Here is a 23,628-nt window from a genome sequence, read left to right as displayed (position 1 = left end):
TCACAAGAAATGATCAAACCACTTAAAACCTTCAAATAAAAAATCTGAAACAGTTTATGCCCACAATTGTACATATTTATAGTTAAGAAACATTCTTTATAAATATTGTTTCCTCTGTAGCAAGTTAATACCATAATTTAATTACAAATGGATAAATATGGTAACGGGTATTTACAGAAGGAAGGGTGTTATTACGGAAAAAGCTAACGGCACGACGTTTATTTTTCTTCCACAATCGTTCATACAGGAACTAACAAATTGAACTTGCAAAAGCACTAAAACATCACATGTAAACCCAGCTAACAGAAAAATACATTCACAAGCGTTGGTGGTGTGTATGTGTGTGCTATGGGACGCATGTTGAACAAACAGAAGGGAGACTTTGGCACGGTTTTTTTTTTCCAGTCTATAGTTGCATGAAGTTTACAATCAAGTTGCCTCATAAAAAGGAACACAATATTCAATACCACAATACAAAATAAACCATTTTCTTCCACATTACTTAAAATAAACCGGGTAAACTAAAAAGAAAAGAAAAAAAAAAAGCCCATCACTTGGGGAAGGGAAGAGGGAAAGAGGAAAAAACGCAATCCAGAGTTTACAAATGGACGAACTTCTATACACCAAGAAGCCATTAAAATCACCTCGGAGAAGGAATGAATCCGCTATGTACAGTTTGCCAGAGGACTGGGAAGGAAAGACCATGGGAAGGAAAGTGGGTACAGGAGGTGACAGGAAGGTTTGGTTCAATATTTTTGTGGTTTTTTTTTAACTTATTTTATATTTTCGGCTTCGAAGACTCTAGAGGGATATTCTGCTTTTCATGCCTAGATTTTTTTTTCTTAAAAAAACGTTTAAAAATCCTTCTGCTGGTAAAATCATGTTCATCATCATAAAAACCAGATTTCGCAATTTTAACAACACGATCACAAGGCGTCTCCCGGCGTGTGCCGAGGAGGGGGGACGGGGACGGGGGACGGGGGAGAGGGAAGAGAGGCACCAGCCCCTCACACGTACCATTCATTGAAGTTGGAGGAGAGGCCGCTGTGGCCTCCGGCTGTCCCGCTGCCCCCTCCAGAGCCGCTGCCGCCCCCGCCGCCCGCCCCTCCGCCGCCCCCACCGCTGCCGGAGCCGCCTCCGGAGCTCGTGCCGCTGGAGCCTCCGCTCCGGTGCACGGCGGACACCGCTGCCGCCGCGGCCGCCGCCGCCGCGGCCGCCGCCGCTGCCGCCGGTGACAAGTTGGAGCTGCTCTGGGGCTCGGCGCTAGGGGACACCAGGCCCGGGGGCGTGGAGGACTCGTAGCCCGAGCTGGCGGCTGGGGAGGACTCGGAGCCCTGCGGGGAGGACTCATGGACCTGCAAGACAAAAGCCGGGAGGGGGGACCAGAGGGGACTGGGTGTGAGTGTAGCTGCTGTGAGGCCAGCCCCCCGCCCCCCGGGGACCCTTCCCACCCGGCGGCCTAGCCCTCCCTCCCGGGGCCCGCGGGGGTACCTTCATGTGTTTCCGCAGGGAGCTGGGGTGCGTGTAGGACTTGTCGCACATCTTGCAGAGATAGGGCTTGTCCGAGGTGTGGACATGCATATGCTTCTTCCGGTCGCTGCTGTTGGCGAAGCGCCGGTCACAGCCCTCGAATTCACACTGGAAGGGCTTCTCTCCTGTGGACGCAGACAGCCGCGCTCAGTGGTGGTCACCCCAAACCCTGGGAGCCCTCGCCCCGGCTGCCCCAGGCCAGAACCTCCAAAGTGGGGTAGTGGAGGGAGAAGAAGGGAGAAGGAGGCTGAGTCTCTCCAACAGGTCAGATCCCCTCCCCCGCCCAATGGGAAGATCCAAAATGCTTTTTTTGGTCCCCCCGCCCCTACACCTTCTCCAACTAACACACCTGACCGTTTATTTAGTAATTTGCCTATCTTCAGGCTTAGAGCTTGCGCACATCGCTATCAAATATGGGGTAACTTCCCGAGGCCCGGCCCGCCTTCCTCGGGGGCTTCTTGGATTTCCCAGCTCATAGCAAGTTGGTCTCGCCATGGAGAAGCTGTTATTATGACAAAATATTTGGGGCATTATGAGAATCACGCAGGCTGCGGGCTGCTGTCTGTCTCTGCTTGGGGCCAACAGGCAATTACATTTGGAGTTGCTGTGTGTTGTCTGAGGCCCGGGACTGTGGATAGAGCCTGAGCCAGTATTTTTCATCCAAAATTCGGCAGATTCAATTAACCAGAATTCCAGTATCACACGCCCCCCCCCCTTCTCCAATCTTTTAAAAACAATTTGGGAGGGAAAGATAAATATAAAAGGAAAGGCAGCGTTCGAATAACTGAGGAGAAATACATGCTGCGAGGCTTAGAGGCTGAGGTAAGGGAAACCTCTGAAAATATCCCTGTTTAATTTTCTCGCGATGCGGCATTCTGTGGCCGGGATTCCAAACGCTGGGAGTCATTTAGAGGTGTGAGAACTCAAACACTGCTCCACTTGGAAAGGGGACCATTTAACGTGAAATTCCATTAGCACCTAAATTGTTGTGTGTGTGTGTGTGTAAAAGACATCCGCTCAGATACAGGACTCAAATGCGAGCATTTCATGCAAATACATTTCTCAAATTTTAAACCTTGTTAAAAGCTTGTCTCGCACCTCCACTCCCTCCCTACCCAAAAGAGAACAATAGGCCGCTGGCGTATCCCCACTCCGGAGTAAATATTGACGGGGGAAGTTGCTAAAACATTTGGCTTTCTTTAGGAAATCGTCTGGCACGGTTTTGGCTGAGACCTGGTCCTAGATGAATAATCTATGAAGCGGGAGGAGCGTTCCTCCGCGGCTCCCTCTTCCCACGCTATGCTATCGCCCCTCGGGGCCCGAGCAGCTTGGGGGTTCTCGCGGCCCGGGGTGTGGGTCCGAGTTAGGAATCGCAAACCCTCTGGTGCCCATTAGAGAAATTTCACAAACCGCTGCGAAACCACCGTAAAGTCCCCACGACTCACCCCCAAGATTGGCTTTAAAAACACTTTAAAAATGAGAAACGCTTTACAGCCCCAACTCACACCAGAATCACGTAATGGGAAACAGTCCTCTCGGGAAGGGCGTTTGGATCCGGAGGGGGAAAAAAAAAAAGAATGGGAAAACACACACGAGCCACTCCAGCTCAGACCATACACTCCGGGCAGAAAAGCACATCCACACCAGCTGCCAAAGCCCTCGCCAGGCTCGCTTCCCAGGCTCCGAGTTAGAACGCAGTTTCACCTCGTGCGTTCTCTTTTGGTGGGAAATTATTAACCGTGGCTGAGCCAACGAAGCAGTTGCATCACCCGAGCATACATCTGATGTGATTCCTGGTCGTTTTAAACTCGATTTCCGCAGATGGAAAAAAAAAAAAAATCCCCAGCCCAATAATACTCTTTCATCTCCAACAAAAACAAGCCGCTGGCTCGCTCGCACAAAAACATCTCCTGTCCCAGGGCCTCGGCTAGCTGTCGGCGCCCGGCATCCGCACACGGAACACACACACGTACACTCCTCTCCACACGCACACAGCTTGTGTCCACTTTCCCCGTGGCGCCTCACCCCGCTCCCTGTCCGCGGTTACCTGTGTGTGTCCTTTTGTGGATCTTGAGGTTCTCGGAGCGCGCGAAGACCTTGCCGCAGCCCGGGAAGGGGCAGGGAAAGGGCTTCTCGCCCGTGTGCACGCGGATGTGGTTGACCAGTTTGTATTTGGCCTTGAAGGGCTTGCCCTCGCGCGGACACTCCTCCCAGAAGCAGACGTGGTTGCTCTGCTCGGGGCCGCCGACGTGTTCCACAGAGACGTGGGTCACCAGCTCGTGCATGGTGCTGAAAGTTTTGTTGCAGCTCTTCTTAGGGTTGCTCAGCTGCTCCGGGTCGATCCACTTGCAGATGAGCTCCTGCTTGATGCACTGCTGCCGCATGTAGCGGAAAAAGGCACCGGGGTGGTGGTGGTGGTGATGGTGGTGAGCTGCGGCCGCTGCCATGTTCATACCCATGTTCATATTCATGGGGCCGTACTGGTTGTGGAGTTGCGCCGCCGAGTAGGGGTCAGTCCGAGGGCTGGCCACTTGGCGGTATTGCTCCGAGCGCCCAAACACCTCGCCCGGCAGCCCAAGGCGCATCTGCCCGTTAAGCACATTCTGCGAGCCGTGCGGCCCGTGCTGCTCCGGGAGGCCGGGGAAGAGGAGGTGGCCCTGCGCGTCAGAGTGCGCGTGGTGCAGGCCGCCGGCGCCCGGCCCAAAGAGCCCGTGCTGCCCGCCGCCCGGCGCCGAGTCGCCGAAGCCGCGGCTGCGAAACAGGAAGTCCCGGGTGGAGTTAAAAGGCGGCCCGGAGTAGGAGCCAACGTGCGCGGCGTGGGGTCCGAGTGCGGCGGCGGCGGCGGCCGCCGCCGCGGAGCCGGGATAGGCGCCGGGGCCCTGCGACGTGAACGCCGAGCTCTGGCCCGGGGACAGTTCGTGCGCGCCGGGGTTCAGCTTGAAGGCCCCCATGTGCGCGGCGGCCGAGTCCACGAAGCCGTTCTGCGCGGCCGCCAGGCTCAGTTCGCGGTCTTGCATTTCGGCGGCCGCCGCCGCCGCTGCCGCGGCCGAATGGTGATGGTGGCGCGCGAAGCTGCCCACCCCGATGGCCGGGAACTGCGGCCCCGCGTCCAGAAGCATGGCCAGCACGCCCGCCCGCCCCGCCGACCCCGGCGAGCCTCGCGCTAACGCGCCGCCTCAGCTCCCTCTCTCCCGGTCCGTGAGGTTGAGTCAGGAGGCCGCCGGGCTCCGGGGCGCGCAGGCGGCGGTGGTAGCGGCGGCTGCAGTCCCAAGAGCCGCGCTCGTGCGCCCGCCGCCTCCGCCGCCGCCTGGATCTGCCTCGGGCAGCCGGGCACCGAGCGAAGACGCGGAGAGGAAGAGGAGGAGGCGGCGGCGGCGGAGGCGCGGGAGGAGGAGGAGGAGGAGGTGGAGGAGGAGAAGAGTCCAAAGCCAGGCGCAGAACCAAAGTGTATTAAAGGAGCTGCGGCGGGGGCGGGCGGGCAGGGCAGGGGAGGGCGGGCAGGGGAGGAGGGAGCGGGAGGGAGGTGCGGGGAGCGGAGCGGAGAGGGGGGCCACCGGGGGGCGAGCGCCGCGCCGCGGCCCCCACCACCCCTGCGCGCACTCGCGCGCGCACGCACTCACTCACACGCTCGGTCGATCGCTCGCCAGGCGGACCCGAGGCTCGGCCGCGCCAAGCGGCACCCGGAGAATGAAATCACGGCCGTTGCAGGGCCACGGTGCCCGAAGGCGGCGGCGGCCGTGCCCCAGCCGGGAAGATAGACGAGGGAAGGATGGGGGAGGCCGAGCTCCGCTCCCCGTGCTGGGCGCGCGAGTGCAGCACCCCCGTGGCTCCACCTGACCACCGGCTGGGGCACTCGGAAGGCGGGCGGAGACCCGGCGCCCAGTTCGCGGCGCGCCGGGGCGGTCGCTCCCTCCCCCGAGTGCCTACTCGCGCCGCCCCGCGCTGCGGGTATTGTTCGGCGCCGCAGCTGCGGTGCTCAGCCCTCCTCGTCCTCCGCGCTTGGCATTGGCTGCGCCTCGAGGAGTAAACTTGCTGCGGCCGCGAATTCCCCCAGATGAAGGAAACAGCCGCGCCGCTCCCTCTTTCTTTAAGTTGTGCCGGGGGAGGAGGCGGGAGAGATAGGGGAAGGGGGGGGGGGGGAAGGAGACTGTGGGAGGGGGAGAAAGCAAGAAGGGGGAGGGGAGGAGAGGGAGGCTGGGTTGAGAAAAACAATAACAAATTAAAAAAAAAAAGTGATCTCCGTCTCTCTCACTCGACCCCTTCTCCTAGCCGGTTGGCCCCGAGAGGCCGTCTGGGATGTTCCGCACGCGCGAGGACAGGGCAGAGTCCGCGGCCCGAGCGAGTGCGCGGCCCCGGCGGATCCCTGCTCTGGGCTGCGGCGGCCGGCATTCGCCACCGCCTCTGTTTATTTCGGTGGGCGCTGCCGCAGCAGCCTTTTATTTTTTATTTTTTTGTCTCCTCCTTTTCCTCTACCTCCCCCGCGTCCCCCGAGCCTCTCGCCCCGGCTCCCCTCCCTCCCGCTCCAGGCCCGGCCTCTCGCTCACGCCGCCCCTTTAACGGCGGCTCCCGCCCTGCCCGCCCTCCTGGCGCCGCTATTGGCCACCGCGGCCTCGTCAATCCGGCGCCCCCGCCCCGCACCCAGCCTGCCCCTCCTCCCCGGCGCCCCGGGAGCTCTTTGCAGCGGGAACTGTCGGCGCACGGACCCGCACGCCCGGCCGGCCGGCCCGCTCGGCGTTTGGCTGTGCTTTAGCCATGGCGGCTGGGGGGGCGGCGCGGGGGTGGGAGGGAGTCCGGGCCGGTGCTTCCAGGAGCCCTGCGGCTGGCATTGCACCGGCCTGGGGAGCGGGGTCAACGTCACCGTCCGCCGAGTCCTCGGCTGGAACGGAACGGCACCCTGTGCCCACGTCCTCCAGAGGCCACCGACTCCCCACGGATCCATTCACACCCCACCCACCCCCGCAACAACAACAACACTGAAAACTCCAGTCCCTAGCCAAGGGCGGCTCGGGCGCGGCCCCAGTAGTGGTGTCCTGCGTGGGAGGGGGGCGCTCCCTCCCCTCTCTGTCCCCCCCCCCCCCATCAACTGGCCTGGTGGTGCGGCAAACCCGGGTGAAGGATGGTGGGCATAACTAAATCCAGGCCTCCTCCGACGCCGCCCCCCACCCCCGGTGCCGAGCGGTGGTCCCCACCTGCCGCTGGGCTCGCTGAGCCCCCCCCCCCCGGCTCGCGTCCTGCTCCGATTACAGCCGTAAACACAGGGCCGCGGCCCCCCGCGAGGGAGGAGGTTGTTTGGAAATCATTTAAAGAGTGTCACCCTCGGGGCGGATGCCCAGTAGCCGCGGCCGCGAGGGGCTGGGACGCGGGACTCACGCCGCCAAGCCAAGCCCGAGCCAGAGTTTGGCTGCAGGTCGGGCTCGGGGGTGGGGTGGGGAGTGGGGATGTTGCTGGGAGAGAGAAGAAGCTGCCCGAGTTAAACCTTCTAGAAGGTAACTATCCCTCTGGGAGCATCAAGTGCCTCTGGTCAGTGAGTCCACCACGAAACGGTACCCCGTGCGGCGCCCGGCCAGCGCCGCGGCCCGCTGGCCCCCGCCGCGCCCCGGGCCTCCGGCTGGCGGCCGCGGGCGTTCCGGGGCCCGCCGCCCACAGGCGGCGTCCTCGAGGGAACCGCGGGCCGGGGCTGCGGAGGTGTGAAGGGGCGGCCCGAGCCCGCGTCCTTCTTCCCGCAGGCTTGGCCTGGAAAACTTGCTTTGTTTTGTTTTGTTTGTCTTTAAAAAAAAAACAACAAATCTCTACGCGTTGAAATAAAATGAAAGGGAGGGAATACAATCAACATGCACGTCTCCTGTTATGTTCAAATGAAATGGACAAAAACGCGGGAAGAACCGAGAATCGGGACTCCTCCGAGCCAGCTCGGCTGCTCCCCCAATTTTTTTTTTTTTGTCTCATTTTGAGTCCGCTCACTGTTGGAGCTGACCGCTGTCCCTTCCATAAAGGTGCCTTTATGTGTCCCCCCCTTCCCAGCCTTTGGGGGTGGACGACAAGATGTGTGTGGGGCGGGGGGAAGACTGGCATCTGGTCTGAAAGTGTGAGAGCCTGCCTGGGATTCTCGACTTTCCTAGAAGGAGGAAATGTGTCTCTTTCCACGCCTCTCGCTCTTGGGTAAAAGGAATGGAAAGCAGTTGCTAAGCTGGACTACTCGCGACCGAGAAGAGAGAAGAGAGGAGAAGAGAAGAGAAGAGAGGAGAAGAGAAGAGAAGAGATCTCCAGGCAGAAAGGCAGTGCCCTGCTACCTTGAATCTATTAAAAATGCCCAACTCACAATCTTTTGCACTCCTTTCCTCGTCAGTTTTTTTGGGGAGAGGGGGAGGGAGGGCGATGAAGGGAGGTTCTTGGAATGGCTTATCCCAGAAAAAATTACCAAACAAATATTTTCCTAGAAATTGATTGTGAGAATAACAGTCCTGCACATTCAAAGATCTCACTTCCCTTCCTTTTTTGAAGCCAACAGACTTCCAAGTTTTCCTCCTTTACCACTTTCTCACCCCTCCCTCCTTCTCCTCTTTGACCCATTCTCTGCTTTCCCTTTGATTCTTCCTTTGCAGCTCCTGCATTTGGGGATGGCGCGGCTGGGCGCTTGCTCGAGCTAGATTCCGGGGGCCTCGCGCTGCCAGGCGGTGGGGCAGACGCCTTCATTCCCGCTGGAGACCCCGCGGGCTGGGCCCTCCTGGCTATTCTTTCCCCGCTCCAGTTCTCCTCTCTCTGCAGGACACAGAAGAGCTGAGCCAAGTTCAAAGTCACGTCTCCATCCCCTCTCAGAAGTGCTTTATTTCTCTGCAAACTGCAAAAACCCTTTTCCTCCTTGTCAGATTTTCTTTCTTTCTCTTTCTCTTCCTTTCTTTTTTCTTCCTTTCTCTCTCTTTCTTTCTTTCTGGAAGTAGAGGAAAGAGAAAGGGGCAGAAAGAGGGAGCATGGGAAAAGAGAGAGAGTGGTGCAAAGATGTTCAGTTATTGCCTCGAAAATAGACTTGGATTCTTTGCTGAATAGGGAGGAAAAAAAAAAAAGAGGCCAAATTGTATTGTGCATCTTGCGAGTGAATTCGCTTTTCCAACAGATTTGTAGAGGCCAGTCTGCATAGTGTCACTCACTGGAACCACAACCGTTACCTGGCAAACATGTTCCCATTTGCAAATTCTCTAAAATTGTTCTTTGGAAATGTTTATAGACCTTGCACTGCACGAGGCAAGCACCAAAGCTTGAGCCTGAGGCCCCTGTTCACACCAACAGTGATCATTTCTCAGCAACTCGAGGTAATCAAAAAGAAGAAATCCCAGCAAAACTCCAAGCACTCATCACTGGAGCACCTCTTTTTGGTTTGTGGGCCTCCATGAGAGGCTTTTTGTTGTTATTGTTGTTTGTTTGTTTTTCCAGAATGTGCATTTTTGTGCTTGTCTACATAATGTGTGGGCCATACTCTCTCATACATACAAATAAACACTGCTGAGCAGGTGAAGCCAAAAACAAACCAGATGACTATTAAATTGGAAAGAAGCAATTGGTCACAATAATATTTCAGTTTTACAATTTCCTCTTTAAGAAAAGGGGTGAAAATGAAGAAGTTGGGAGAAGAAAGTTTTGATGGGATTCTAGCACCATCCTCTATATCACAGGCTCACATATTCAATAAGATCATCAGCAGGATGGTAAGTTGAGGTCACTTTTGATTCAGCAGTCTCAAGCACTCTTAGGTAGGTCAGGTGACCCCTTGACCCACAAAGGACCATATATATGGTGGTAGAGCCCACCTGGAACAAAAGTTTGTTGTCAGGATTTTAGAGAAATCGAGTGCAAAAGAAGCAGCAATTGTGACAATCTCAGCCAATGTTGTAACTTTTAAAATACCATTTTTAAGAATGAGGCATTAGTCAAAGTGTCATAGATAAGTTTCTCTCCCAGCTGCTAAAAGAATTCTTCTTCCAACAGCTAAAATGTACCTTTCTACAGTTGGGCTTATAAAAGATCTTTCTATCCAATACATGCTCACCTGCAGTTTCTGCACCAGATATGGGTACAAATATTTTTGTATTTGTCAAGAAGGGAGGAAAAAACCTTGCTATCAGCCACCTTCTGCCCTCACCTCTGTATTTGTTACAGTGGTTGTGGTTTTGCAAAAGGAAAAGAATTGTCCTCACTTCATCTCTCTTTCCTGATGAGAGTGTTTCTGTTGCTGTAAAACAAAACAAACAAACAAACAAAAACCCAGGAGGTATTAGCTTGCATGAATGTGTTTAATTATTCCGAGGACTGTTAGTTATCCTTTGGACTCCCAGGCAAAGTACATTCAGGGAGGCTGAAAACCTGTGACAGACCAGCAGCTTTCCAATAAACCACAGTATTATTGCAATAGACTTTGTAATACAATTTATGCTGTCATTCATAAATAACAATGCCATATGTCAACCATATTGCTTACACAAGTAAATCCATCAACATGTCAGTATTTGATTTATCTACACAGCTCCTATAAATATTGAAGTATAGATATTGAAAGGGATGTGAATGAAAGGAAATTATCCCCCCCAAAAAAATTTTTTGAAGTTTAAAAAAAAAAAAAAGCCTGTACTTGCTTCTTTCCAAACATCCTAAAGGGATGAAAAGGGGACAGTCAATCTTGGGGCCAATATAAACAAATATTACCTTGACCACACATGAAAGTTATGTGGTGATTGATCTGACCTTCAGAACGTATTTTAGAACATGTGTTTCTTTAAAAAAAATCACCGATCCTTATGGCCAAATGTAGGTCAAAGGCCTTTCTCTGGCAATTTTTATCTCAGGGTAAAAATGATAGAGGCTAAGATGAGAGCATTTGACCACAGGCTGATTTTATACACTTTGTTCTTTTAATACTGGAGAAATAAGAGTATAATTTTTCAACACCTCTTTACCATAAAGGACAAGTGGACATAGGACATGTCCAATGCTTGATTGTCCAAAACAACACAACAGAAACCTATGGAATCCAGCTTCCTAGTCATGGCACTAGAGATATAACATCTGCCTTATTCACCTTACGTTAATGCGTGTGTAACAGGAATCAGAAGTACATTTTAGCCAGTGCATTTTTGGATACTTGTAGCCCCACACATATCCTTAAAGCTTGAAGCTTCTACAGGATCTTGAGGAGGAGAGAAAGAGACACTCAGAAAGCACTTGGTAATACTAAGGCCTGTGGGCCCAGTCACAGCCACCCCACCCCCACCCGCGCCGTTCCCCAAGCCATCCAGATGCCGCATGGTGAGGGCAAGGGAATCTGTTTCCCTCTGAGTGCAGACGAAGAGAAGGAGAAGATGAGAGAGGGGCTCAGCCCTTGCTGCCTATTCTGGAAAACCTGATTTAAGAAAAGCTCTTGCACTCAAAAGTCCTCATCACTTCCAGCCTTGACAGAGAGCGGGTAAAATGTTGCTTCTCTGCCCCCTTTGCCTATCTGGCTGGGGTTCCTGGCTTGTAGCAGAGAGGTCTGGAGGACCAGCACCGCCTTGCCCGCGTGGGCTAGCAGTTCCCAGCCCTGTCCACGTCGAGCACCCATGGGCGCTCTCGGGGCGAGCTTCAAAGATCTCTCTATTCCTCCGGGAGCTGGTACTCAGTTCGCCCTTGAACCCGCTTCCAACACAACCCAAAGGGCACTAGACTGTTCCAAAACAGCCAGGCACCTCACTCTTCTGCCAGCAGGCCGTCCTCTCCGAAACCACGCGGGACCAGCGAGTCGTAAAGCAATTCAGGGGCAATAAAAGACGGCCGGGCGGGTCCCCCCAACTCCTTTTTTGTCGGCCCCACCTTTCCCAAGTGCCCTTCTCCCCCTTGCAGCAGAAACAATCAAACAAAGACTCAAAAGCCAGGAAATGTCCAATTCACGTCCCTTAGAGCCTATGAATTACCCACACTCTTTGCAGGCGAGTTGGCCGTTCAGTGGGGGAGCCCAGGGCACCCCGGGGCTGGGGAGACGCTGCACTTCCTCCCCGCAGCGGGAAGCCGCGAGCGCAACCAGAGCATCCCCGGAGATGGGGTCCCGTGGCCTTGAAAGGCAGCGGGGCAGCGGTGGGGAGGCCGGGCCCCGGCCAGCTAAGGTTGGCTGAGCTCCTCACCTCGCCGGCCTCCTGGCGTCTTTTGTTTGGGGCTGGAGCAGATTTGGATCTGGGGTGCAACTGAGTGACTTGGAAATTGAGGACTCCCCCAACCCTCTAGTTGATTCCAGAAAGGGGCACTTCCATGGCTTGCTGCATTACACACACACACACACACACACACACACACACACACACACACACACACACACACTCTACCACTGTTTTGGGCACTGGCCCCGATGCCAAGCACCAGTTCTGTCGGCTAAGTCCACAGAAGAGGATAACGACGTTTGTAGTCCGAGGCTTTTAAAAACTAGTTGATTATTTTCTTGAATGCCCTAGAAATTGTTGGTGTTTATTTAGGAAGTGTGACAGTTATCGGGTCCTTAGAAACTCGGGATTTAAGGGAGTTTGATTTGGTTCCCAAATAGCTTGAAAAAGAAACAGCGCACCTGGGGTCAGGCAGGTCATCACAATAACAAAAAGCGCGTCTACAAAATAAAAAGCTCTTTTATAAAGAAAAGCAATCCCGGAAATCCACTGCAAGCCTTCCTGAGGACCATCTAGCTAGGCCTATTCTCAGGTTTAATTGGCAGGCGGTTTATTGGCGCCTTATTGGTGTTGATTGAAATTTTGCTCCCAGTCCTTTCTTTTAAGAATTAGCATCTCAAGTCGATTTACCTGAGTCAATTATCATTTTAGAGTCTGGATTTGGTCATAAATTTGCAAATATTCATTACAGTCACTTTGTAAATATCCCTCTTTCCAGTCTCTATCCAAATCTCTGTTATTTCCTAAGAAGTCTTTTCTTTTTTAAGGCTTCCATAAAAAGAAATTGATCAGGGAGCTATAGTTGAATTAAGACATATTAAATCGATGACAGATACATATCACGCTGTGTTTAACAAGAGTTGTACAAGGAGGCGGGTTCCAGATTCCGCACGGCTCTGCTGTAGCATTATTCACATTTTTACAGCCTTTCCTTCATGCCTCCACCCATTAAACCATTAAATTTCAGCAATTCAATAAAACAAAGCAGTTGTAATTTTGACGAAAAGCTATTTTGAAGGGGGTGGAGGTGCCCATTTTATTGCACAATAAAAATGCTCAACAGTCTATATTATGGGCTAGGTTGTATTTATTTTCTTCTTTCTTTATTCATTCCTTTTGGGTTTTGTGTTTGCTTATAACCTGCAGGATTGAACTCAAAGCTGCCATTACTGCAAGTATGGACACTCATTGCCAAGAAATTCAAATAAAGAAAACCCATTTGAAATGTTTAAGAATAGTGGTAATTTCCAATATGATGCTTCCTTTATAAACCACTCGTGGAGATAGCCTAGTTCTCAATTGACCCTGTTGTGGTTGGTTTAAGATGTCTAAAGTCTTCGAAACAAAATTGTGAAAGGACTGGTCACTTCCAAATACAGATATAGGTTTTATCTCTGCTGCTTATTTAAAACATTTCGTTGTTTCCACTCATGCTTTTTAAATTTCTGTATATTTTAATGTCATTTAAATGTAAAGAAAAAAATCTATTTGAAAAATCTGATAGCATTATTGTCTTTGTTTGCTTGTCAGCTTTACAAGAGAAATAACATTCATAAGGTTCATAGGGAAGCTCTCCCTGAAGCGTTGTTCATACCAGTGTCAATGGCACTAGCAAATCAACTCCTTCCAAAATATTTATGTCTTCCTAGGACAGTTACTACATGAGGGTTTTGTGGGATCTACTTTTACTTGGATTGTAAATGGAGTTGGGAACATATTTTATCATATCCCTCAAAGGGGAGAAGGGAAGGGTCACCGTCTACTCATTATTGATGTTTTACAAATGACTTTATGAAAAAAAGCAAAAATTAAAAAAACCTATACTTTGAATATTTTGGAACACCACAAACTTTTAAGTGTTTTCTTTTGAAAACTTGAAATGCCACTTTAAGGGCACTAAAAGTATTTCGGGGGGGGTGTCTCACATTTTTCTGACCCCCCCCAAGAGTGATGGAGGAATCTATTCCTTAAAAAAAACTGATTTGGTAGCAAACATATGGAAAGAGACAGGGTCGCTTTTTAAAAAAAAAACAACTGTTTTTGTTTTTTGTTTTTGTTTTTTTTGTAATACATCTGGGTTTAAGGTGAAAGGTTATTCTATTAGTAAATAGGTTGTTTCTTGGTTTTAAAATATTTTGGGGGTCAACTCTAATTGGTGATCCTTTCAAAGAAATTGAGGCAGGGAGTGCGTTCTAGGTAGGAAGAAGAAATGCTGCTTAAAGGTAACTGATCTTTTAAGAGCTTCCTTTAGGAGAAATGGCCAGTTAGCCTTGTGCCCCGTATTCTGCTGCCCCGCCCCTCCAGTAGATCTAATTGGAAGTGGCAGATCTAGAACCGATGAGAGATTTCACTTGGAGCCAATTCCTTTGAACCAAGTTGAAAGGGACTCCATGAGCTAAAAAGTCGAAGGAAGATGGATCCTTGGGACAAGGATTTGTTTTGACTTCTCCTGATATGTTGCAGGACCCAATCACAAAAAAAAAAAAAAAAATTTCCAACCAGTAGACTTTAATAAGATTCCTCCTTCTAGATCCTGTCTGAACCCAGGGTGCTGGGAAGACTGGGCGTCCAAGGCATCTAAGGCAGAAGTTTCTGGCATTACCACTGCTAGGATGTTCACTCAGCAAGCAGCCCGGAGTACTATTACTCTACTCCGAGAGTAGAAATTGGAGCTGAGAGCAATGCAACTAAGGGAAGGTTTTGGAGCTTGGGGCCTCCCACCCTCCCCGCCCTTTACTCCTGGTGAGCTCTCCAGTCCCTGGCTCCCGGCGCATTCGGACCGCGTGCTAGCTGACACTCTCCGCGAGGCGCATCAACTGTGCAAGGTGCTGCGCGCGCAGGCCAAGCGCAAACTTTGTGCAAGTGCAACTTGGGCATCCCCGGGGAGGCGGAGACGCAGAGCACCAGGGGAGGAGGGGGCGCGAAGTGAAAGCGCAGGCGGTCGAGAGCACGGGGGCGGTTCCCCGCTGGGCCGAGGGCCTGAACGAGAGCCAATCGGGCAGCCGAAACTGCTGCCAATCACGCGACTCCCTCCAATCCCACCCGTGCCATTTCCAAAATCTCGGTCCCACTGTGCAGCTCAAATGTGGCGTTCACTCTGCCAATCGCTGGAGGACAGAGTGGGAACCGGAAAAGGAGAGTTAGGAGGCCAGGACAAAAGAAGTTAAAGAGAGCCTAATATATACATGTTTTTGAAGGCGGGCAGAGGGAAAAAAGTCCCCCCAGTGAGGGTCTGTGGGCCTGATTGTATAGTTATGATGGAGCCCCCTTTGAGCAAGAGGACCCCGCCAGCGCTGAGATTAGCGGATTTGGCAACGGCTCAGGCCCAACCGCTTCAGAATATGACAGGCTTCCCGGTGCTGGCCAGCCCGCCCGCCCACTCCCAACTCCGTGCTGCCGCCGCGCACCTCCACCCACGGGACCTGGGCGCTGACCCCGGCGTGGCCGTCACTCTGCTCGGACCTGAGCACATGGCCCAGGCGAGCGCGCAGAGCCTCGGCCCGCCCTCCCAGGCACTCTCGGTGCAGCCCGAGGCTCCGGCCGCCGCCGACCGCACCGCAGCCTCACTCGCGCACCCCAGCGCCGACACCTACCCCGGCGGCGAGGGCAGCGGTGGCGCGCGGCCCTCCGCGCCCCCGCCCCCGGCCCCTCCTCTTCCTCCTTCCCCCTCCCCCCCCTCCCCCTCCTCCTGCCCTCACGGGCTACACCACCACCAACAGTGGCGGCGGCGGCAGCAGCGGCAAAGGCCACAGCAGGGACTTCGTCCTCCGGAGGGACCTCTCCGCCACGGCCCCCGCGGCGGCCATGCACGGGGCCCCGCTCGGAGGGGAGCAGCGGTCTGGCACTAGCTCCCCCCAGCACCCGGCCCCGCCTCCCCACTCGGCCGGCATGTTCATCTCCGCCAGCGGCACCTACGCGGGCCCGGACGGCGGCGGTGGCCCGGCGCTCTTCCCCGCGCTGCACGACTCTCCGGGGGCTCCCGGCGGCCACCCGCACCCGCTCAACGGCCAGATGCGTCTGGGGCTGGCGGCGGCGGCGGCGGCGGCGGCGGCGGAGCTCTACGGCCGTGCGGAGCCACCTTTCGCTCCGCGCTCGGGCGATGCACACTACGGGGCGGTGGCGGCCGCCGCAGCCGCCGCCCTGCACGGCTACGGAGCCGTGAACTTAAACCTGAACCTCGCTGCGGCGGCAGCTGCCGCGGCGGCAGGGCCCGGACCCCACCTGCAACACCACGCGCCGCCGCCGGCGCCCGCGCCGCACCCGCACCAGCACCACCCCCACCTCCCAGGGGCGGCCGGGGCCTTCCTGCGCTACATGCGGCAGCCAATCAAGCAGGAGCTCATCTGCAAGTGGATCGACCCGGACGAGCTGGCCGGGCCACCCCCGCCGCCACCGCCCCCGGCCGGCGGCGCCAAGCCCTGCTCCAAAACTTTCGGCACCATGCACGAGCTGGTGAACCACGTCACGGTGGAGCACGTGGGCGGCCCGGAGCAGAGCAGCCACGTCTGCTTCTGGGAGGACTGTCCGCGCGAGGGCAAGCCCTTCAAGGCCAAATACAAGCTCATCAACCACATCCGCGTGCACACGGGCGAGAAGCCCTTTCCCTGCCCCTTCCCGGGCTGTGGCAAGGTCTTCGCGCGCTCCGAGAACCTCAAGATCCACAAGCGCACTCATACAGGTGGGTGTCTGTCCCCGGCCGCGCCGCCGCCACCGCCTCCTGCGCCGCCACCGCTTCCGCCGCTGCTTCTCCTGCTCGCCTCAATTTTTCCCTCCTTCTGCTGCTTCTCTTCGCATACGTATAACCCGGACATGTGACTTCTTTTTTTTTTTCTCTCCCCCCCCTCCTTTTTTTTTTTTTCTATGAATAAGTAATTCGATAGCATACACAGGGGCCTGCCGGTGCTGGCTTCCCACACGGCGGAGTCTCCAGCGCGCCCGCAGCCCCTCCGCCGGGACCGGCCACGCGCTCCAGCCGCCGCCGCCGCCGCCACCCGGGAGCAGAAGCAGCAGAAGCAGGAGCAGGAAGGCGCCCAGGACGGTCGGCAGCCCCCCCATCCGCCCGGCCCTGGGAGATCGGGGAGGGCCATGGGGAAGGGTCCCTCCCCCCACCCCGGGCTGGGGTCGCCCTGGCGCCGCCTGCCTACCCACCGGCTGCAGGTCCCCGCCTGGTGCTGCATGGAGGACCGCGGCTGTGGGAGGGGCACGTGGGGTTTGCTGCGGCATCGAGGCCGCTGGATGTGGCCCCTCCGGGGCGTGGGGTCCGTGTGTCCCCCAGGCGGGCTGTAGAAGGCCAGAGGCGAGACCCTGCATAGGCCTCGGGAGACGGCCTACCTCCACCCACCCCTCTCCTACACCTCTAGGTGCACTTATTCCCCCCCATCATGCCCTAGTGCATACATTCCTGTGACACCATGTCCTCGCTCACCTTGCACCCTCCCACTTTATTTGCACACCGGCACGTGCCGTGGCTACGTCCGGATGGCCCGAGTGTGCTGGGGAAGTTGGCCTCTGTCCTGCTGAGGACAGCGGTTCCTCCCGCGATCGCGGAGGCCTACCCGCCTTGTAAATTGGGGGAGACCTTCCCACTATGTTCAATGCCTTGCTTGGGGGGAGGGGGTACCGTGCCCGAAGCTGGGGCGGAGCAGTGGCGCGGTGCGTCTCGTGCGGCCTAGGACAGCGATCGCGCCGGACTGCAGCGCTGCCGAGCGCTGGCGCGGGCGGGATTTATAGGTTCTACAATATGACTCCTCGGAGGATGCTTAAGGAACTGGAGTTTACATTTAGTAATCACTTGACTGATTTATCGGCGCGGTCGCGGCGAGCCGGCAGCCGGGGACGAGGGGCCTCCGCGCCCGGCCTGCGGCCACCCGGGGGTGGTAGGGGCTTGGCGGGGGCCACCGCACCGGGGTGACCGCGGGCTGTCGCGGCCTTGCTCCTAGTGGACCGACACCTCCCGGGTAGGTGCAAACGTACGGCACCGGCGGAAGCCTGGCGTTTCCGTGGGATCCACCATTTTCTAATTGGGTTAATCTGCCTTGATGGCTTTTCCAAAAGGAAAACCCACGAGGTCCTCCTAAAAGCGCCCAGGCCGAGTGGGCCGGCTGCTTCCTCGGTAACCAGCGCCTCGCGACGGACCGAGGAAGGCCACGGGAGCGGGCGGCGAGTGCCCCGCATGCGGCCTGCGGCCGGGGGAGGAAAGCGGACCTTCCCCAGCCTGCTGTCCAGGCCTTCCCTCCCCGAGAGACCGGCCGCCCGGGCCCTGTGCCCCGGAGGGCCGGCGTGGTAGAGGGGGAGCTGCGGCGGCTTCGTCTTCTCGTTCCACTTCGCACTATTGGCTGCCTTTCCCGGTCCCACCCCTTGTAGCGGCCAGGCGGCCTGGTGAAGGCATGTGGGGTTCCCCTGGGAAGGGTGCGGGTACCTCTGGGTCAAGCTCACACCTGGCACCTGGCATTTGGGGCCGTCTCTGGGCTGCTTGTGTATTAGGTATGATGTCCAGAAAGGATCCATCTTCGACTTCCCTCCCTCCCTTTTTGGGAGTTAGCTGGATCTCAGAACAGACTGATCAAAGGACTAATCCCCGGCCCACTCACCAAGGCCCGTTGCCTGACCCACGTGCCCTCCCTTGCGTTTATAACCAGCCCCTGGGCCAGAGTCTGGAAGGAAGTGGGCGGTATCCACATGGCACTGAGTGTTCAAAACTAAATACTCCTGTCAGTGTCTGAGATGTAAACAACTGGTGCTAGATGGGATGTGCTAGGTGCCCACCACCACAGGCCTCAGAAACAACACGTGGGTCATTCTAGCATACTTCCTTTTCTCCTTTCCCCAGTCCCTAGTTTCCACCTTTTCCCGTCTTGCTTTGCAGGGTCCTATTTGCTACTCTTTCTCTTTTGCAGTGGAGCAAACAATAATGTTCAGTGTTTTTTTTTTTTTTTTTTTTTTTGGTTTTGGGTTTTTTTTCCTCCCCAATTGGGATATGTAGTTTGGAATTGAAAACAACATTGCACATTTGCAGAGTGAATAACAGCGTTTAAGCTTCATTGAAGAAAACTAGTTAGATTTTTTTAATGCTATGTTAAATTAGTGTTATCTCAACTTAAAAGGGTAATGCAGAAATGAAAACAAATCACTGATATTTTTATGAGGATTATGCTTGTTTCAGCTCATCTAAAAATTTTCAAAAGTTGTGATTATTACTGAATTTTCCTACTAGTTATAGAGTAATATATTAATTTAGGTTAAAATATTTACAGATAGGGAAAGTTGCATGACAAGTATCAATGTTTTCAGATGTGCTAACAATGACATTTAAACAGTTGCCAGTGAATTTTTTTAAAAGACTCCAATAGAATCTGTAGGGAATGAGAAAATTCACAGAAATTTATATACATTACCATCTCTTAATAGTCTTAAAAAAATAAGTAATCTACACAAAGCAAAATACCTTACTTAGCATATCACCAGAACAGCTGTTGATTTTTAAGATCTAAGTGTAAAAGGGAAATATTATACAATAGCATGTATTCAATTATGGAGTTAAACACATCAAAGTCATAGATACCAAGATGAGAGAGGAAACTTAGTTATACTTTTATCTGATGTTTTCCCTTCTTGTTTTCTTAACACCAAGATGTAGTATGGCTAGATTTTTTTTAGTTGTCTTTCTAAGCATTTAAACTTCCTGGACAAGTGACCTTGTGTTTAAGGCATTGTGTACCTGGATTGGTCAGGCCAGCTTAAAGAAGTGATAGGCCAAAAGATGTATTTTTTTTTATTATTTTAGTTATCTTATTCTGATTTGTATGTTTATAATTATTACTATTAAGCAATGGAGAAAGCTATCCAAATAAGTTTTCTCAGAGCACAAATCAATGGCAGGTTCTGCTGAGGTTGTGATCTTGACTAATGTCTGTTCAGATTCTGTTCTGCCATGTTCTTCATGGTCCTGTGAGTTGCGAAGGAAGCTGATGGAATGCAGAGGCCAGCAGCCTATTCTCCACCCTGCCAGCCTTGTAAAATCTTGTAGGGGGATTGTGTGTTTCACAGGTGCCTTTATTTTGAAAGACAGTAGTGTTTGGTTTCTTTCCTTCCTTTTTGAATTCTATACCCTTTCCCTGCTGTTTCTTTCCATCAGTGAAATTCTAGGAATACTCTGATACAAATGCCATCATTTTCATTTTACTGTATCCAAGATCACTGTTAATTCAGTATGAGTATTTTTCTTTTTCTTTTTTTCTTAGATTCTTACCCCTACACATGGCTTTGACAGTATCATTTCATTAGTGTTTGTGTTGACAGGATGGATCTTCTACTTGTATTTTTGGGTGTTCAGACCCTATAGGGAGTGGGGTGGGGGGAGAATCGGGGTCCTAGGTGGGCTTTGGTGGCACATATCTTGCACCTTATTCTACCTTATTCTACTTAGGGAATTTCATTCTGATCCCTGTGTCTCTCCAGAGGCTAGCATCTGGTTCCTCCATTATAATTCAGGACCAAAAAAGCCACCAAACCAGTGGACACAGCTCTCTCCTTCCAGTATCTTTTCCCCTTTACATCCTGTGTCCTGAAACATAGGAATAGGACTGAGGCTAAGGCTGGGAGTTGTTATTCAGGAAAATGGGAAAATACATCCCCCCTGTCTCCAAGATTTCTCTCAAGAGAAAAGTCTCTGGAAAGCCATTGTTAACCTTTCCTGTGTTTTGTTGCAGGGGAAAAGCCTTTCAAATGTGAATTCGATGGCTGTGACAGGAAGTTTGCCAATAGCAGTGATCGAAAGAAACACTCCCATGTGCATACCAGTGATAAGCCCTATTACTGTAAGATCCGAGGCTGTGACAAGTCCTACACTCACCCAAGCTCCCTGAGGAAGCACATGAAGATTCACTGCAAGTCCCCCCCACCTTCTCCAGGAACTCTCGCCTACTCAGCAGTGGGGACTCCCGTGGGTGCTCCCTTGTCACCTGTGCTAGATCCAGCCAGGAGTCGCTCCAGCACTCTGTCTCCTCAAGTGACCAACCTCAACGAGTGGTACGTTTGCCAGGCCACGGGGGCCCCCAGTCACCTCCACACACCTTCCAGCAATGGAACCACGTCTGAGTCTGAAGATGAGGAAATGTATGGGAACCCTGAAGCTGTGCGGACGATACATTAGAATTTCTTTGTATTAATACGTGAAATAATAAATACAAGTCCTTGGACCATATCCTAACCTGGGACAAAGCTGAGCCTGAGACAAACTCATGACTCAGGCTTGCCACCGGGTCTAATTAGCCCTATTTATTCAGTATGAAACCCTATGGTGTTTGTACATTTAATTAATTTAATTAAGATATTTGGGCTTTTCCCCCCTGTCCTTAAAAAACAAACAGGGCTGGGGATGTAGCTCAGTGGTAGAGTGCTTTCTTATCATGTGTGAGGCCCTGGGTTCCATCTTCAGTACCTCCAAAAGAAAGAAAGAAAAATAGTAATAAGAAATAAAGCGCAACCAAGCTGGACTTGTACACAACAGAGGGATAGGGTCTGAGGGGCAAATTGTACCAAGGAAAACAAATGGAGAGATTGGTGAAGATACACACACTTACCAATGCTATACATATATATGGGAGGAAAAAGATTAAGTCAGAACTTATCCAGCCCCTCTGCCTTTCCCAGAATGCCTCTTGGATGCCTTTGACATCATAACATGGGCTGCTTTTAAGCCTTCTTGTTGGGCCCTCATTTGTTCAAAGGCCTCTTGATTGTAAAACACACTTGCTGCATTGCCAACAGATCCTGGACTGTGCCTGTGTCCAAAATTATTTGTAAAAATCTCTTTCAGTTCTAATATTTACAGTTTAATTTCCATGTTCTTATTACTGATCTCACATTAACATGGTATTTTTATACAGGATTATTTCTTCAATACCCTCATATGACTTAAAAAACAAACAACAGGGCAGCAACCTTAACATATCTCCATATACTGTGCTACTGTGATTGTTTGAGCAGAAATGGAGAGTAAAACAGCTGCTGCATAGACAACTATGAAACTGTGACCTTTTATAATGTACAAGAAATTCAAGTGCTTGCTTTTCCCTCTGGTGTTTTTATGAAATTGTGGTTTTTTTTTTCTATTTGGGTTTTTTTTTTTTTTTTTTAATTCAAAACTAAAAATGCTGCCTACCAGTGTCAAACTTCTTGGGTAATAGAGATTGTTTTCGGTCATAAGATTTTTGGGATGCCAGCATTCACAGTCAAGTTCTAAGGAGATGTGAAGATGGCATCATGCCTATTTGGACAAGCTATTTTTTTTTTTAAACAGGCAAAACCCCTCTTTTGTACTACTGTATCAACCTTTAAAAAAATCTTTATTTTTTTGATGCCTGGAACTCCATTTTAGTGCATTTTCTTCCACCTGTGCACTGAGCACTGAATTCTCCTCTATTTTACAATGACAGTGTGGAGTATATGATTTACATTAAAAGAGGGGAGGGAATTGCTATACATATTTAAATTTTTAAAAGGTTTATAGTTACCACCAAACACTGATGAATGTGTGACCTTTGCCAGAGCTGTCAAGCTAGGATAAAAAAGGTCAAGGACCTAGGACAATAACTCTTAGTCAATTTATTTTCGGTTGGTACAACACATCTCCTGTGCAAAATGTAGTCCATCAGAGACATCATACAAATATACTAAAGAGCACTAATTTATCCTCAGAGACCCTGAAGACACCCCCTCCCCAGGGTTTGTAGAAATTTGTTTTGTGTGCTATGAGTGGTTGATGTAGTCTTGTCATTGTTAATAACTTGTATGTGAACACTTTTATTTGTACAGCAGAATTAATTTATTTTTAGACATCATTTTTTTTCCTGGAAGAGTTCAAAGCACACCAAAGAGTTATATTATAAATTTTGGTGAAAGATTGTCATTTATGGCCCATGGTTTATTTAAAAAAATAGGAAGAAAATGGGAAAAAAATATATTTTTAAGCTTACTTGAATGAACAATGTAATGTGAAGAATTAAGACTCTTCCTGCATGTCTTTTTCATGTGTTCATGAGATTAAGTAGAGTTTTGATAGAAATATTACTAGTACAGTGCATGGTGCTGTCACTTGCAGAGCCTATGTTGTCTTCAGATTGTTGCAGTAAATATGAAACATGCAGACCCTCCTTCATGAAGAAAAAGACCTACAACTTGAATATCAAATGATTCTACATTTTAAAAGTTTATTTGATTTTTATATTATTCACTTGCAAAGTCCTTTCACCTCAAAAAAGATAAGGTATGAATATTGGGTGGATAATTTATGTATCGTTAAACTTAGTAGGACAAAGTAATTCCTGATGTATAATGAGTTGTTTTATTTATACAACTTTTTCAATGGTAGTTTGCACTATTCTTTATTATGCTACAGGTTTATTTATTATGAAACAAAGGATTATGTATTTTATGTATTTTTGCCATGCATAGGTTAATTCTCCCACAGATTTATTGGTTCCTGATACACATAAAGTGTACCTCCAGTAGAAAGGAGGCAAGAATGATTATGAAGTAACAAATGTAATAAAGGTATTCTTCCTACGTATTGGTACATTTTACCTAGTGGCATATCTGTCATTCTTTTACAACAGCAGTTGCTAAGGTAGTGAACATTAGCTTGTTCTCCCTTGACCGCTTAGACTTTTCTCATGCAATAAAATATTTTTATAGCTTGGCTTAACTTACATTGTAATCTAGAAAAGTACCAGGTATTTATGAAGACTAATCCCTTCAGGTTGCATTTATAGAAGAACAAATCTCAGGGGTTATTGCATTCATTTGTTGAAGTCAATAATATGCTTAGTGATTGTAATCAGTAAAAAAAACCTAAAAAGAATGTTAGCATATCTTTGGTGCCTAACCTCTAAAGTAAAAAATAATTAAGAAAAGATGGAGAGAC

At 51.4% G+C, this 23,628-nt stretch overlaps 2 protein-coding genes across 2 annotated transcripts; one reads left to right on the top strand and one right to left on the bottom strand.

Moving 5' to 3' along the window:
- Positions 1–1,007: 1,007 nt before the first annotated feature.
- Positions 1,008–4,649, bottom strand: Zic2 (Zic family member 2). Its single transcript, XM_042682678.1, has 3 exons — positions 3,578–4,649; positions 1,492–1,655; positions 1,008–1,355 (listed from the first exon to the last, which is right to left on the bottom strand). The coding sequence occupies exons 1-3, from the start codon at positions 4,647–4,649 to the stop codon at positions 1,008–1,010; spliced, it is 1,584 nt and encodes a 527-aa protein (XP_042538612.1).
- Positions 4,650–14,890: 10,241 nt separating this feature from the next.
- On the top strand, positions 14,891–20,856 carry Zic5 (Zic family member 5). Its single transcript, XM_042682685.1, is given in 3 exon segments — positions 14,891–15,366; positions 15,368–16,383; positions 20,414–20,856. Coding segments are annotated over 3 exon segments (1,935 nt in total).
- Positions 20,857–23,628: the final 2,772 nt, after the last annotated feature.

This window comes from Dipodomys spectabilis, unplaced genomic scaffold (assembly GCF_019054845.1).
Source record: "Dipodomys spectabilis isolate Male_0828 unplaced genomic scaffold, ASM1905484v1 ptg000075l, whole genome shotgun sequence".
Taxonomy (NCBI): Eukaryota; Metazoa; Chordata; class Mammalia; order Rodentia; family Heteromyidae; genus Dipodomys; species Dipodomys spectabilis.
Note: the sequence above shows the minus strand (reverse complement) of the source record. Positions and strands in the feature narration are given on the sequence as shown.

Excerpts from the sequence above, each read along its gene's own strand:
- Zic2 (XM_042682678.1), bottom strand. The coding sequence starts at position 4,649 with ATGCTTCTGGACGCGGGGCCGCAGTTCCCGGCCATCGGGGTGGGCAGC. Across the intron at positions 1,656-3,577 it reads CCACAAAAGGACACACACAG|GAGAGAAGCCCTTCCAGTGT; the intron begins GTAACCGCGGAC and ends CTGCGTCCACAG. Across the intron at positions 1,356-1,491 it reads CCCTGCGGAAACACATGAAG|GTCCATGAGTCCTCCCCGCA; the intron begins GTACCCCCGCGG and ends TTTGTCTTGCAG.